The sequence below is a fragment of the Terrapene carolina genome, unplaced genomic scaffold (assembly GCF_002925995.2).
Source record: "Terrapene carolina triunguis isolate 2854851 unplaced genomic scaffold, T_m_triunguis-2.0 Scaffold30, whole genome shotgun sequence".
NCBI classification, from domain to species: domain Eukaryota; kingdom Metazoa; phylum Chordata; order Testudines; family Emydidae; genus Terrapene; species Terrapene triunguis.
In genome coordinates, this window is record NW_020664381.1 from 9,101,162 (window position 1) to 9,118,212 (window position 17,051).

Sequence of the window (17,051 nt, forward strand, 5' to 3'; positions counted from 1 at the left end):
TAATTCATTAAAATGTAGTGACTAATAAGTCATGGCCATTTTTCAAAACACCGAATTCCTAAGTGGATTTTGGATATTTTAAAATACATTAGTAGTCCCTTCTTGTTTGCACAGAGATGTGTATCGTTCATATAGATGAACTGGCTCGCCTTTTGACCTAAGTTTAGTCAACGCTTTTCATCAAGTCTGAGATGATGAAACCTCTCTTTCAAAGACAGAGTGAAAGAAAGAATCTGGCTTCTAAGTAGACAACTAAAGATACTGCTGCTGGAAAATGTGTAGGCATGGAAATAAATAAACAGATGTTCTTTAATAAGGGGCATATTTTCCTTTCAATGCCCACATTAACATTAATGGGAGTTACACACAGGCAGTGAGAGAAGAACATATTCATAGACGATTAATCTACAATGTCTGCAGGACTTGAATGAATTGAGCACTGCCTACAATGTGTGCCGTAATACAATCAAGAGCCCCTTGTTGATTTTATTTTTTAAAAAAAGCTTCTAAATCAATTTCTCATCTGACTTCAGCAGAAGCATGTGCATCTGGGGGCAGAATCCAGCACTTAATAAATATGAAATTAACGGGGTAAAACAAATGATTTTTGTGGGATCACTTCGGTAATCCTCACTCTGGCAATGCTCCACTGATTTCAATAGCAGTTTTGCCTAAGTAAAAACGGCTGGATCGGACCTTTAATAAATAAATCTGAATTCACTGGAACATTTTTCACAGGGTGCTTTTAGCAACAGCTTGGATGCTATTTGCACTCTCTCAGCATCTCTCTGTAACACCATTATGTGTTGTCACGTGGAGGATTGTGAAGACTCAAAAATTCCCTTTATATGATTGCACAGACTTCTGTTATTGGAATTGCCAAAAGAGTTTCATACCAATAAGCTTGATATTGTTGTCTTCATCTAGCAACAGATTTTCTATCTTCAAGTCTCTGAAAGAAATAAAATATTTTGAGTGAGCATCTGAAATGATGAAACAACTTTTTGTCATTCTCAACTGTTTTTTTACAAGATTCAGAAATAGTAATAGATATTATGAATTATGGAAGCAGTGGACATGGTTCCATGGTTAAAGCGGAGTTTAGTTTTACACTTAAAGCATTTTGTTACATATAAAGAATACAGTGTTACTCTCCAAAATTACAACCCTTATCCTTTGGGCCTTAGATTTCTACATCTCATTTCTTCATTGTCTGAGTGCCTGTAGACACAGACTTTCAGAGAGGCTGTCATATGCTTAACAACCAGGTAGATACTGACCACTGGGAATTAACAGGGGCAGTGGTTCTCAAACTTTTTCGCCGCTTGTGCAAGGAAAGCCCCTGGTGGGCCGGGCCGGTTTGTGTACCTGCTGTGTCCGCAGGTTTGGCCTATCGCAGCTCCCAGTGGCCGCAGTTCGCTGCTCCAGGCCAATGGGGGCTGTGGGAAGGGGCGCGGGCCGAGTGACGTACTGGCCGCCACTTCCAGCAGCTCCCATTGGCCTGGAGCAGCGAACCGCGGCCACTGGGAGCCGCGATCGGCCGAACCTGCGGACACAGCAGGTACACAAACCAGCCCGGCCTGCCAGGGGCTTTCCCTGCACAAGCGGCGGAACAAGTTGGGGAACCACTGAACAGGGGCAAAGCACCAGGAAAAAAGTTGATCTGGTATGAAATCAGGAGAAGCAAACAGAATTTCATGCAGTAAAGTGAATTGTCCAGTACTAGACAATACTACATCTCTGAACAGGGAGAGAAATGATTTGGAAGTTAAAAGAAAGTTTTAGGATTAAGACAAAGTATTAGCGAGAAAGAGGTAAGATTTTTAAAAAGGAGAGAGAATTGCTATATGAAATGAAAGCTGAAAATCAGTGAAAAGCAGGCAAACGCCCACAGAAGGAATAAAAAAGCCACAAAGGTAATTAGAATAACAAGATAAATGAGTGAAAGAATAGAAAGACTAAAAATACATACAACTAAAGACATGTAAAAGAAAGTTTAAGAAAAATAAAAACACATAAAGTAAAAGTGTCACAGACACAGAGAAAAATAAAGTAGCTAAAAATAGACAGGCTGTACCATAGAGTGCAGTCAGACCTGGTTAATCCATGCTGTTTACCCATATGTCTGCATTCTCAACAGATTTACCGGTAAGTGGTAACTGATCTAGTAGTCCATATGTACCACTCATTTGTTAATCTGAAAGTTTTTTAAAATGCAGCACTGTGAACTAGATCAGTATACTTCTACTTAGGGCTTGCTTACACTTGAAACACTAGTGTTTCAAGTGTAGACACTACCTACGCTGACAGGAGGGGTTCTCCCATCACTGTAATTAATCCACTTCCCCAAGAGCAGTAGCCAGGTCGACGAACGAATTCTTCCATTGATCTACCACTGTCTACATGGGGATTTAGGTTGGCTTAACTACATCGCTCAGGGGGGTGGATTTTTCATATTCCTGAGTGATGTAGCTGGGTCAAACTAATTTTCTAGTGTAGACTGGCCGTTACCTGGTGAACAACTCAGCATTTTGATAGTGGAAATGATTATTGCCTTTTTTATACCTGAGAGCTGTTCTATTTCTTTTTAATCCTTCTTTGAAATAAAGAACAAAACCCCAAACCAGTAAAATCAGAAACCAAAGCAACACCCACCTCCCTGTCAAATCAAGCCATACCCTCACAATTATTTTTGCTTTCAGGGATGTGGACTCTGAGCGTGTGAATGAGTAAGCCCACTCTGTGTACAATGATCCTGTTCAATATGCATGGAGGAGGTGCATACACACCCTTAGTATCAGTCTTTTTGACAACAATATAGCAAATCTGGAGAGGGATATGTCTGGAGAATATTTTAAAGGAATATTGTCAATAGAAAGTGGTAGTAACTGAGGTAAGGTCCCTTTCTTGTCCCTACAGTCTGTTTATATTTCAAAGGGATAGTTCCCAAGAATGATTTTTTTCATTAATATTCCATTTTCGATTATTACAAGCATATCGCTTTTAAAAAGTGATTGAAGTGAGTGGGGTTTTACCTAAGGACACGCTGGATCAGGCCCAGTGAGTGCACGTTTCTTTTTTTAACCTCAGTGGATGAAGCCAAAAGCAACAGCAAAATGACTCTTTTAAAAACATCCAGCTTATTATCTACCAACAAGTGAACTTTGGCTCCAATTAGTTAGACACACCTTTCCCATCAAGTAAATTATGTCTGAGGTGCTGCAAAGGGAAGCAGAGTACCCCAGAGGAGCCTTGTCTACACTACATCTTTTTGCTGGAAAATGTCCCACCATTGTTTATGCTGTATCAGTGTTAGCATTAACATAGACAAGGCACCCACCAGCATTTATACCACACAGACCTGCTCTGAGCAGGGTTAGATAACATGGTGCTTAAGGCTCCAGGCAGTCTCTGGCATTTGACCTCTGATGCTTCAATGGAGCTGCAGTGGTGTTAGTAATGATGGGAAATTTTTCAGGAAAAGAGCCACACAGTCAGTGTGGGGCCCTTTCCTAGCAGACAGAGCACTTACAGAATAGAATATTAGTGAATGAATAGGTCAGTGCCTTGGGAGAGGTGGAGTTGACATGCTATTTATCTCATTTTGATCACAGCTGGTTTTATGCCTGGCTTGGGCTCACCCTGCAGGAACAGGATTGACTGTTATTGCATTGAAGTTTCTGTACTGTTTTCTTTTGCTCTGCTCTGTTAATTCTGTTTTGAGTGAATGTGTGTGTCCAAATGATATCTTCAGCTGAGAAAGTTCATGATAATTCATTTGAACTGAGGACACTCATAGCTGTATTTGTAAGAGAGAGTAGGAAAACATATTGTGCTGATTTACAGAAAGTAAAAAACAAAAATAAAAACAAACACACATCTAATCTACTCTGACTAAGGATGCTTTTAAAATGGCCAACCCACATAGCGCATATACAACTTATGCAGGGACACAGAAACCAATCTGGCCCTGATTGAAATCAATGGGACTACACAGCGTGTGTAAAGTTAAGCACGTGCAGAAATCTTTGCAAGATCAAGGCCCTAGGTCAACGTTGCAATTTTTGCGACTTTCACGATTTTGGCATGAGTTTCACACTTTTTGGTGTGTTCCCTAAAGTCCAGGTTCCTGGATTGGTGGCATAAGACTACAGGAAAATATCAGTTTTCATGTTTTGGTTTGTTTGTTTTTCCACAAAAGTAAGTTTCCAGCCTTCATGAGTGAAAAGCTTGAACACATGACCTGGGTGCATCCTAAAGGTTCAGAAACCAGGAGACTAAGTAAAAGAACCCAACATTCTTTTTTTAAATCTCCTGATTTTGCAGGGGCTGAGCCAACACTTGGTGCTGGCAGTACTGCTAGTTACTAAGGTCTAGAAATTATAAGACCTTCAGCACAGACCAAGCTCTATTACTGTAATACAGAGAAACAGAGTATACTTATAGTTTCCTGTGCTGTGAAACTATGAACATGCTGTCGTCGTTCCCTGTTTTTGAAAATATGTTTCCCTCTTTTGGTTTTTTGTTTGTTTGTTTCATGCATAACTTTAGGGCCCACTTTTGAAACCCTTATTCCAGCCAGTAGTTCAAGTCTTTAGTTGGGCAGCTTAAAATAAGTTTATAAATATTCACTAGCATTGCAGGTGTCACACAGCAAAACTCCGGCTTCTTTTGCATTCTGCATTTTATTTTTATGATAGGTGGGGGGCAGGGAGTCAACGTGTTTGCTGGAAGTCAATGTTTTGTTATCAGCAGGCAGCTGCAAAGCAGTAGTGATGGTGGGTGCATCCTGCATTACATTCTCCATCACAAAATAAGAAAAGAACCAACCCAACGCTAATTCACCCACCCTCAACCACTTTATAGCCACAAGAAGAGCTGGAGGTGAAATAGACAGCAGATTGCATGGATTCAGTTATAATGCTTATGTACATTCCAAAGAGACCATTCTTGTTACCAAACAATATTCATTGGGCCCAAGACCATTGAAGTCAACGTGGTAGTATCAGTGTAAGTGAAAAGGGAATTTGGACTGACATCCTTAAAGCAATGCTTAGTTTGTTAATGACATTGTGCTCCAACAGAGAATGACTAATGGTAACTTTGAAATATATCATAAAATAGAAAGACAAACCAGCTTTGCATTTCAAAAGGAGACATTCTTCTCTAGTGCAAAGATCTGTCACAAATATTGCACCAGCCACCAGACTACTTGCACTTAAAATTAATAGGATGAAAGTTATCAAAGCTAATACATCAAGCAGGGGGTGTCAATGCACGAATCTTATGATGTCCTAAACGACTGAATCCTAGGACGCTACCTTCACTCTTCTCAATGTGCTTTTTTTTTGGGGGGAAGGGGGGAATTGGATGAAAAAATATAGATACTCCACTCCTATCCATATATATTTCTCTTGTCTTCAACAGTTCTGATCTTTTTTAATTGCACAATCCTAACAGAAGGTATGAATATATTTCCATGAAGAAAAAAGATAGCTTTCTGTATACCCTGTTTTTTCTATCTTTGCTCCCAATACATTATTAAATTCCTTTCTTTGACATTCTGACAGTAATTGCACTGAATAGGATTGAATTTTGTTAAAATTACTTTAAAAAGGTTGTTGAGAATTTCCTGTGGGATGCTGTTGCAAGCACCCAGGCTTTCACTTCATTTTCTTTGTTGTCCTTATGCTCCCAAGGGGCTTAATGTTCATCCTGGTTTTTGACAGCATGAAGGCCTGTGTAAACACCCTCTGAAAAGAGAAAGCTTCACCAAATACTGCCATTTGGGTTTGTTTTCTTCTGTCAGAGGGAAAGATAAAGATTCCTATCTGAGTCATATTTGAGCTTGCTACTTGCACAATTTTAACAACCAACCAGCTCATCTCATCATAACAATGATCCACATTTTTTTTTTTACACAAAGTTATATTTAGGGTATATATTATCTTGTATTCCAGAGTTCTCAGTGCTGGCTACACCTTCGGGAGAAGACAGTCCCTCCTGCACTGAGGAGTTTACCATCTACATCCTTCACAGTCAGTATTGGCCTCAGAAAGGTCTAGGAAGGCATGTGTCTATGGCAACCTACATCACTTACAATACATATACACAAGCAATTTACTTATCTCTAAAATAAATGAGGCTGCTTGGAGTTTCTGTTTGCATGTCACTATACTCTTAAAAGACATATTTCCTTTGAATTCAGGGTCCCATATCTGATCCTGAGATCAGAGTGATTTCTCACCATACCAAGACTTTATCATAATGAGTGGAGCTGGGTAAATAACATCCGTCAGATAGCTTAGCTGAGTTTCATTATAATATTTCAAATATGTTATTTAACTAATTTTTTTCACCCAGCTTACAGAACCAGGAAGATAATTTGTGAGTATATTCGGTGAATAATTTAGCTGACAAATTTGTTGAATTTTTGGAACAAAATATTCAACAATTTACTTATTTTCTTTAAATGCCCATCTCCATTCAAGAGGATGAATGATCAAAAAAACCAGTTCTAAAAGGGGCACCAACAATGTCAACCCACATTAGACCCCAGCGGCTGTGTTTTCTTTATCAAACAGGGAATGTGAACACCCACAGATCACAAAATAGATTTGAGTGCTGCTATTTTTGAAACAGTTTTAAAAATAACAACAACAACAAGAGAATATTGTCATTGCATTCAGGGTGAGAATGAATCAGACTTCCGCACTGATTCTTTCTTTCTTTCTTGTTTTTTTAATGCTACTGATTGAGCAGTCTATTTTCAGAGCTTCTATAGCTCAAAGCCCAACAGGCTGAAGGACAACTCCAGAGGCAGCTATTAGCATTTCTCTTTCTTATGCAAACAGAGATCCAATGCAACAAATTCTAATTATCCTTCCAGTGGGCTTTCTTGTCTCTTTATAATACTCCAAATATCACATATGTAATGAAAGACAAGATATTGAATGGTTAAGCCTCCATAGAAAATACTTACAACTATACTGACTGATCCTGCCAAATTGTATCAGTTAAGCAGGTTTGGACTTGGTCACTACTTGGATAGGAAACTTCCGAGGAAAAGCTATGGGCAGTATAGTGGTACTAGTAATGCAGTAGGTGGCACTTTTTCTTCTAAGTAAATACTAGACTAACGTCATGGGACAGATCGTGCCCTCCAATATCTGCGTGTCCATGCATGGAGCTCAGCCCCTCCATGTAGATGGGAATTTGGGTGGTTCCAGGGCAGCTCCCCCTATTTCCCTAGCACCTGTGGAGAGTTCTCTGTGCAGAAGAGTCCTCTGTGCAGAAGAGTCCTCCTCCTTCCAGTCCCATGAAACTTGTCTGGAAAAGTTAATATACCCCAGGTCATATCTTCCCTCTTTGGGGGTGCTGCAGCCAGATGGTGCATAGCAGCATGACTCCCTTTGATGTGTGCTGGTGAGGAGCTGAGAGAGGGGAGATGAGGCCAGAGCCACCACTGGGGCTCTGCATGGATAACCTGGGCCTCCCATGAATCCTGGAGATCAGTCCGGTTTTGGAGCAGGAAAGGGACACAAGGGGGACACAAGAGGGCCACACACACACATACCCCCCTCAGAAAAAGATGACACAGGAATCTCAGTGAGGAAATCCTTGCAGTTTTCTTCGCCCAAAGCCCCCACCTGAGACTTTTATCCTTGAAGGGCGCAATGTGGACCTCAATGTGGTGTGAAGGGACACTGTGCTGCCTCAATTCCTGCCCATACTTTTAGAAAAAAAATAGAAAATCAAGGCCCAGACCACTTGTGGCACTTTTCGCAAGGGCAATGTCAACACTGCATGTCACGGCTCTATTTCAGCTTGAGTCAGTACATTCAATTTACCTAATTGTTGCAATGGAACCAGTAGAGGAAATAATTTTCCCCACACTTATTTATATTACAGTAGTGCTAGAAACTCCAGCTGAGATCAGCCCCCATTGTGCCAAATGCTGTATTCACACAGCCCCAAAGAGATTGCAAGATAAATAGACAGGACAGAAACAAGTGGGAGAAATGAATTATACTTATTCCCCTTTTGACAGGTGGATAACTGAGACCCAGAAAAACTAGGGCCCAGATCCTCTTAGGAGCCCATGTACCTTGGAGGACCTGGGCCTAAGTGACTTGCCCATGGTCACACAGGAAATCTGAGGCAGAGCCAAGAATTGAACCCATATGTATGTATATTTAACAAGATCATCCTTCCTCTCTCACAGCGCTCTGCTCGACTCTTGCAATGCTCCTGCCAGGCCAATTCTAGATTTATCCTCAGAAGAGATTGTGACATGGACTGAAATGTGCCAAGTTCTGTGTTTTGTTTCGATTTTTAAATCATGTGGAAGTTTTGGGAAGCAACACAGTCTAATGGAGTGAGTAGAGAAGTAGGAACCAGGAACTACCATGTTCTAACTACTGGCTCAATAAAAACAACAAGGAGTCCTTGTGGCACCTTAGAGACTAACAAATGTATTTGGGCATAAGCTTTCATGGGCTAAAACCCACTTCATCGGATGTGAGACTTTGGGCAAGTCAGTTGACCTCTCTGTGATGCAGTTTCTCCATCTTTAAAGTGAGACTATACCTACCTACCTCCAGGGATGGCTGGAAGACAAGTTATGTTTGTACAGTGCTTTGAAGATGCAAAGCTCTAGATATAAAGAGTAGAAGTAGGGCCCTGCTTCAGCAAAGCACATGCATAACTTTCAGTGTGAAATCAATGAGACTACTCGTGCTTACTTAAGTTGCACACATACTTAAGAACTTTGCTGGGGCTCAAGTGGACAGATGTTCACTATTGTCTAGGATAAGAAGAACATCAAGATTAGCCACAAACCTGAACAAAAAATTTTATATCAAAGTTTAAAAAAATAATAAATATATAAATTATCGTTTAAATGCTCCTGGGTAAATTCTCACAGGCAGCTCTTTCTACCTTACCTGTGAACCACCCCGGCCCGATGAAGATGCTCCACTGCTAGAATAAGCTGCCTGATATATTTGCGTGCTTCATGCTCTTCCAGTCTTTTTTTCTCATAGATCCTGTGCATTAGATTGCCCCCAGGGCACAGCTCCATGACAAGGTAGTAGCTGTTTTCAGTTTCCAATATATCCAGCAGCTGAGCTATGTTGGGATGTCGGATCATTTGCTGAATCTGCCCCTCACGTCTCAGATTCTTGGTGACGTAGGTATCCTTCTTGGCTCTCTTCTTGTCAATAACTTTCACTGCCACCTGATAAGAAACAAAGAAGGCATGGTTGACATCATACACACCAATGATTTATTAGCTCTGACCTTGTACAAATAACCTCAAAATAAATCAAGGGATGTAAGTACCAACTGATAAGCTGTTTGGGGCACAACAGCCGAGCACAGAGAAATAGCTGTTCTTTTTTCCACTGAGACCTAATTGCTTTCCCATCTCCTTTTATGGAATGACAGACAAAAGTTGTTGCAAAGATATGGGATATCAAAGAGGCGAAAACACTTCTGTTAAGCAAACTTGACTGCTTAGTCTGAACATGCTGTACTTGGTCTTCTTCTTGTCTATTTGCTCAGAAGTTTTTGATGATGAGATTTACATGCAACCATGAATGTGACCTTTGTAAGTGATTTAGACATGCATATGGCATTGGGCTTATGTTTTGAGATGTCACAACTCCAGCACAAGTTTCTTAAAAGTTAACCAAACAGGGAAAAGTAGCAGGTTATGTACTAAAAAAAAATAAAAATAAAAATAAAAATAAAAATAAAAAAGAGCACCGCTTTCAGCCTCTGGTCAACCTTAACGATCTCTTTAAAAATATGCACTTAAAAACACTCTCTCCATTACCTCCACAACACAATAACCACTTGTGTCTTCGATGAACAAAAGCATTGGAGTCATGCTATGATACCATTGTTTTACACATCGAGAGGCACCAGTTCTATTTATTGTGTTGGCAGGTTCATTAAACAGTTTGTAGTAAAAACACAGTCACCCCTTTAGTTACTTCGTGTTTTTAGATATTTATTTAATTCCTAAGCTTTCCCGTTTAGACATGATGCTGCAGACTTCCAGGTCATTAGCCTCAGCCAATGATTGAACAACGTATGTCAGCTGAACAACAAAAGGCTATGCTCAGTCCTTCCCTCCTGTTCTACATTTCCCCTGCAACAACAGGAGTCCTTTTAACTCATGCACTGAAATCGAGTAGCTCACTAACCATTTCTACTGCGACACTTGTTAACTTTTCAGAAACAGGAAAAAAGAGCTTGGTGTTGTTGCATGACAACCAACTTTATACGTAGTTTATTTGAAAGGTTCCTGGCTACATAGGGCCAAATTCAGGCTAGCGTGTGAAATGTGGCATATGTACCCTCAAAGTGGCATACACAGCTGCTCCCCAAACAGCATTATTGTGTGTCTGTATCTGAGTTGCAAGCAACTCTGTGTGCATTACCCTTGCCTTATTTATTCCTATTAAGAGCAGAAATAATTAATGAAGGACAAGTATCTGAGTTTTACTGGACTAGTTATTAATCCAGACAGTAATGGTAGTGAAAATGATCTTCCTTCTGCCTCCAGCTTAGCAGACAACTATGTCCATCCCTCCTCCTGGATGATGATCTAGCCACAGTAATTCATACTTTCAACTGCCTGCCAACTAAACTATTTTAACTCATGGTAGTTGGGGCTGATGATTAAGACAACAAGTAAACTGTACCTTATACAGATCACATAAGATCACTTTCCTACCTGGAAACAGTGCCAAGAACGTATCCTCCAGTGGCTCCTGGTTTGCTTCCAGTGTCAATACAAAGCACTAGTACAAATATTCTCAACAGGCTGGGACCCGCCACAGAAGTCACCTCACTGTTCACAAACTACTACGACAGCTGCATTCCTCTGAGATGATGCAGCTAACAAGCTAACCGTGCCCAAAGTGAAGCTCTCAAGAGCTAAAAATAACATAGTCAAAGGGGTTCATTTGTGAAGCCAACTGCTGGAAGAGGTATGGATAAGCCAAAGTCTAAACATTGTTAGAGTATATTTCAAGACATGCAAAGGCATTTCTGCACTAACCAAAGACAGGGAATTACAACAAGATGGCACAAACTAGAAATATATACCATACCTGGGAGAGACAAATATTAAAGTCCTCTAGAGACTACTATGCAAATTTTAATTACTGTATTTGGCTGTCAGATACTATGATGATGGGCTGTGGCGACGAAAGGAAACAGAACACCAGGTTTGTGGTAGCCGAAAAGCCCCTCTACCTCCCAGGAACTTTTCCTGGGGCTTTTATTCTTTTCACTTCCCTGCTTACAACGCTTCTAACTGGTCACATTCTTGCGCATAGAAAAGGCATGCAGTATACATCAACAAAAGATAACAAACCCATATCTTGTGCACGTGAAAGCTAGCTGCAAGGGAGACAAACAGGCCAGCCAAGAAGTTTTCCCAAACACAGACGCGGGGGTGTAAACAGCTCCTGCCTCGTTGCCATGGAAACAGTTTGCCGTAACCATGGGCTAGCAATTTGGGAGCTATACATTCCTACAATGGGCACCTAGAAATGCCTAAGATATCTGAAAACTTTCTTTCTCTGGATCAGCATATGGCTTATAATTTCAGCCACTGGAAATTTCAGACTGTTGGTTCCCACAGTCAACTGCTATGTGTTTTGCTTGAGGGGAAAGGCTTCTCTGCATTGTTTTACTTAAGTATGTGTGTAAACTAGGGACCTCTTGGTGCCAACTGGCAGAGGGCATGGGGTGCATGGGGGTTGTAGGGATCCCCTAGTATCTACATAGTAGTTCACCAAAGAATGTCACGTAAAGTCTCCAATGAAAGCCTGTCACACTGCTCCTCATAATCACTGAGAAATATATGTACAGATAATATGTAAGGAGTTCTGTCTATATACTGAAAATTATGTTCTTAAGGTCTGTGACTTGGGGCTGGTCACCAAAAGGTGAGAAACAGGTTTCTTTCAGGCAAGATGTGTTTATGTATCTGTCTACCTGTAAATTGACTATTGTATGCTTCACAATGAACACCTATTTACTGTCTGAGCAAAATGCTAATCAGGTGATTGCAAAGTCTCCAGGGGAGAGTCTAGACAGGCAAACACAAGCAACAGGGATAATCCTGTTTGCAAGTAAAAACAATGGATTTTTGGACTATAACGGTAGGGACAGAGACACATTCTGGATCTTTCCCTTGAGGAGGCAAGAGGACAGCATTCTTGTTTCATGTACAGAAGATCACAGCCAAGCCTGGCTGTAATACACTGGAAGGATTTTGGGTGAGCTTTTGCTCTCTATGACAGGACAATGTCTTGTTAGTTAAGTTTAGGCTCTAGAAAGCGTGTTATGATTTGATTTTATATGTAACTCTTTGTTTCTAATATTTCTGCTTATCATTTGAATCTCTGTTCTTTATTAAATAAATGTCTCCTTGCTTTCTCTATAATCAAATCTAAGTGCTGTGTGTTAAGTGGAGCTGGAGTCTACCGTGTAACTGGTAAGCTGTGGAGTACAGTACTTTTGCGAACAGAGGACCTGTGCATACTGTGGGGATCAGAGGCTGGCCACTCCAGGGAGATGCTCAGAGGACTCAGGGCTTGGAGTGTGCCTATCGTTGACCTGCAAAGAGAGAGCAGGGCCTACAGAGGCCTGGAAGCCAGGGCTTGTGTTGACTGTGGCTGGTGAAGTTGAGGAACTGATCCACAGCAGGCACAGACAAAGCTTCCTCACACGAAGGTCAGGTGGTGGTGATATGCCTCACACAACCCTGGGTATCCCCAAGAAGTGTCACCATGTGTTACAAACATTTTCGCAAATGCTTTCTACTACCTATTGCTCTCACTCGCTTATGAAGACGGTATCTTGCCTGGAGCTCCAGAAAATGTTACATAGCATACATTACTTCCACATTAGGAGTGGATGGTGGTAAGGTGTATGGGGAGGCGTTTGTAATTATTGTGGGGGAAATGATTTATTGCTACAATGTTTTTTTTCTCTGCATACTAGGGCATATGCGGTGGGAACCATAGGGGCCTTCACACCATATAATAATAATGGATATTAAAAAAATGCTTATTTTAATCTTGAAGAAAAAAATAGCAATAGGAATTTGTTACATTCTGCCTTATTCAGAAAGAGCTCTAAGTCCATTTCTTAAAGCCTCTAGGTTGGGTCTCATTCTATGCTATGATAAATAAATGCTTTGAATTGTTAGATTAGAAACATGGAAATTGCTTGTAATTATATTAAATCACATCACTAGCCTCACATTAATGAAATAAGCAGACAAAAGGTTAAATTAATGAACTTTTTTTGAGGGGGCGGAGGGGGAATGCTATGATCTGGGAGTTTTACAACAAAAATGGACCCAAAAAGGACCTGACTACTGTTCTCACAGCCAAAATTCCCATTGAATTCAAGTTCATAAGAAACTGAAGAATTAAGCACTAAGAGTTTGACTTAATCAGAAATAATTACTGACTTTTAATTATCTGGATAAATTATTCAGGTAGGAGGCTGACTTTTAAAAAAATAGTTGAATACCTTTGATATAAAGATACAGTGAAGCAATAAACACAAGACAGCTTCACAGTTGAAACATACTGTGGCAACACTCCCATCAATGTCTGGAAGCTACATTTCTGACTAGTCACATTAAAGAAAAATCATTTCATTGTAAGGTAAGATAACAACAGGGAAATCAGATCTGAACAACTTTTAAAAGCCTGCGGTGATTCACCAAGAAATCAGTATGTTCTCCACCTAATGAGATAAGAGCAATAACATAGAGGCTAGTGTAAACTATTCAAACAGCAAACGATAAGAGTTATTCAGCTAAGGACAAACAAATTCATTGATACAGAAAGATTATTTGCTGGTTTGTATCTTACCAGCAGGAAACAACATCTGCAGAAGAAGAAAAAAAGATGCTGGTATTTTTCATAATTGAACGATGCAAAGTATTAACCACATGGAACATAAATCTGTTGTCTGAGGCGTATTGTGAATCATCTTTCACTCATACCAATAAGTCATCCCTAATTCATTGAATATAAAGGCACATTGCTGAGCACATGTGTATCTCCCACATTCACTATATTTGCTAGGGGGAGGCAGGGAAATTCATGTGAATGTGGGACTCCCAGACAACAACTTGGCCATATTCTTTCACTTTTACCTAGGAATTTGGGCCCTGATCCTGCACCATTAAAGTCAATAGGAGCTTTGCCACTGACTTCAACAGGTGCTGGATCAGACCCTTGGTATGACTGCACACCACCTATTCAAATAGAGCTGTAGGGTTGTTTTAAGTCCATCCCTTCATTCTGGGCCATCTTTCCCCTCATTTAAGTCCTATCAGCTTCATCCCATCCCAACCACACTAGTTGCCCCCCCTTGCATTTGGCCTGTAATGTAAGAGTCTAACAGCCATGGCTGATGTACAGCACACAAGGGAGGCACTGGCAGCTTTGTTTCAGCAACACCCCCATACAGGTGTGAGAAAAAGAGAAAGACATAAGTTAAGAATAAGGAGGACCTGAGTCACCCAGCCCAGAGGAAACTACCATTTCTATGCAGCACTGTTTTCTCTCTTGGCTGGGGAGAGAGTGCATCCTGTTTCCTAGCACCAAGTTACTGCAGAGGGCACCAGAGAAATACCTACGTATATGGTGCTTTTGGTATTAGAGGCTTCCATTTTTTCCCCTCGGTTTGGTTTGCCCCTGGCATAAGGCCTCCCTGCTAGCCCACTGTAAAGAACATTAGGCCAAGCAAGCCCCAGGCATTTCTCCCTCCCCTCTGCACTGTGGAAGTCCAGTCCACTCTAAACAGTGACACCTCCCCACACACACTCTGCAGCCTGCTACCCCACCCCAGCCACAGGCTGCTAGAACGCCTTCCTGCCCAGGGGCCAGCTTCCGTGCCTAGGGCATACACCTACTTCAGCAAGGAGGGCAAAGAGAAGACATACATCAGAGACACTCTGTAGAGGAAGTGGAAAAAGGAGATGTGGGGAAGAGATTCAAGAAAGAGAAAAGGAGACTCAGGATGGGAAAAGGGAAAATGCAAATGGCACAGACTGGGAGGAATAAGGTGGCAGGATTTATGATGACTCCGCGAGAAGAAGGAAAGCAGGCCCATAGGGTAAAATACACACAATCTGAGTGAACAGGCTTTGTGCAGCAAAGGGGGGTTGCAGGGACAGAATCCATCTCTCGACAGTAGAGGTTCTGCAGCCTTCTTGCCGATGCTATTACAACTCCTGGGCTGAAGCAGGGGGCCCCCCAATACCTACACAACCCCTTCCTGGAGGGGTATGACTAGTGCAGGGGTTCTCAAACTGGGGGTAGTGATCCCTCAGCGGGTCACTAGGTTATTACATGGGGGGTCACAAGCTGTCAACCTCCACTCCCGAACCCCGCTTTGCCTCCAGAATTTATAATAGTGTTAAATACAAAAAAAGTGTTTTTAATTTATACAGGGTCGGGGGTTGCACTCATAGGTTTGCTGTGTGAAAGAGGTCACCAATACAGAAGTTTGAGAAACACTGGGCTGGTGGATATGTATAATTGTGACCCCAGAGGTCCCACCCCTCCACGCTGGCACCCACCACCTGGTAGGATACTTTTCAGATACGTGTTTTAATATTTCCTAAAGATCCCCTGAAATGGGGCGAGAGCGGGACTGCTCAAACAGCCATTTGGAGGATACACATCTAATATCTGGAATCCAGTGTAGGCTAGTGCAGGGATCGGTAACCTTTGGCATGCGGCCCGCCAGGCTAAGCATCCTGGTAGGCCGAGCCGGTTTGTTTACCTGCTGCGTCCGCAGGTTCGGCCGATAACGGCTCCCACTGGCCGCGGTTCGCCGCTCCAGGCCAATGGGAGCTGCGGGAAGCAGCATGGGCCAAGGGATGTTGACAGAACTGCTACCTATTGGCCTGGAGCGGCGAACTGCGGCCACTGGGAGCTGAGATCAGCCAAACCTGTGGACGCGGCAGGTAAACAAACCAGCCCGGCCCGCCAAGGTGCTTACCCTGGCGGGCTGCGTGCCAAAGGTTGCCGATCCCTGAGCTAGTGCCATCTGAAAGAGGGCAGGGAAGGCAAACCTTATCACTGGTCTGGGGAAGAGGCCCAAAAGAAAATTTATGCAGTCATGATCTTGCATCAGCAGCAGCTGATTACACAGCGCCTCCCATTCTCACCTGTTTCCATGAACAGGGCAGGCCTGGCCAAGGAGCAACAAAGTCTAACCAGCATTCACTGAAGTAACACATCTCAATCACCGCCACCAGAAGAGAGAGATGGAAAGAAATGGGGAAGCACTGAACAGATATTGCAAGCAGTGATCAGCAGAAATGAAGCCAGCAACTGAGGGAGGGGAAAAAAGAAAAGAAAAGAAATGACCATATGGACTGTCCAGAAACCTCTGTATTTAAATAAGCCTGCACACACTTAAAAAGAAATAACAACAGACTAAATACATACCTACCCTAGCATCATCTGGGTATTTTCCTATAAAAGTTCTAGCTCTTTTGTCTCTCATTCTATCTAGCCCATTCCTTGTTTTTATTGCCCCTTTTCACTTTATTCTTTTTTCCTATGTTGCTCTCCTTCCTGAGTTTCCTTCCTTTCCTGAATGAAAGACGCCCATTGGTGCAGGGGCTCTACAAGGGTCCCCTTCCATGAGGTAGGTTGTTTTTGTTTTATGTTCTCTATACAAAATATCAAATGTTCCTCTCTCCCCCCACATCCTCATATTGTACCATATAAAAGAAAATTGAAGGACCAAACTCTGCTCTCCGTTAAACTAGTGAGAATCTGGAATTATCCTATTCACTACAACGGGGTTACTCCATATTTACCTCAATATAAATAAGTAGAATATGGCCCTACATATTCACCATACACCGTTCCCCCCCATGCTGCAAACCTCACCCACCTATAAAGAAAAAGGCATTTGCCACAGATATTAGCTAAATATCAAAACAAATTTAGGGTTTCAAAATCTGCTCAGGGAAGGTCTTTCATTTT

General features: G+C 41.7%; 1 protein-coding gene across 1 annotated transcript in view; it reads right to left on the minus strand.

Moving 5' to 3' along the window:
* The window catches only part of LOC113406382 (hormonally up-regulated neu tumor-associated kinase-like), a 75,348-nt gene that overhangs the window by 38,949 nt on the left and 19,348 nt on the right, over window positions 1-17,051 (minus strand). The window contains exons 2-3 of the mRNA XM_026650965.1: window positions 8,946-9,238; window positions 897-952 (exon numbers count right to left, since the gene is read on the minus strand). Coding sequence (XP_026506750.1) covers window positions 897-952; window positions 8,946-9,238 — 349 coding nt within the window. The remainder of the gene's footprint in view (window positions 1-896; window positions 953-8,945; window positions 9,239-17,051) is intronic.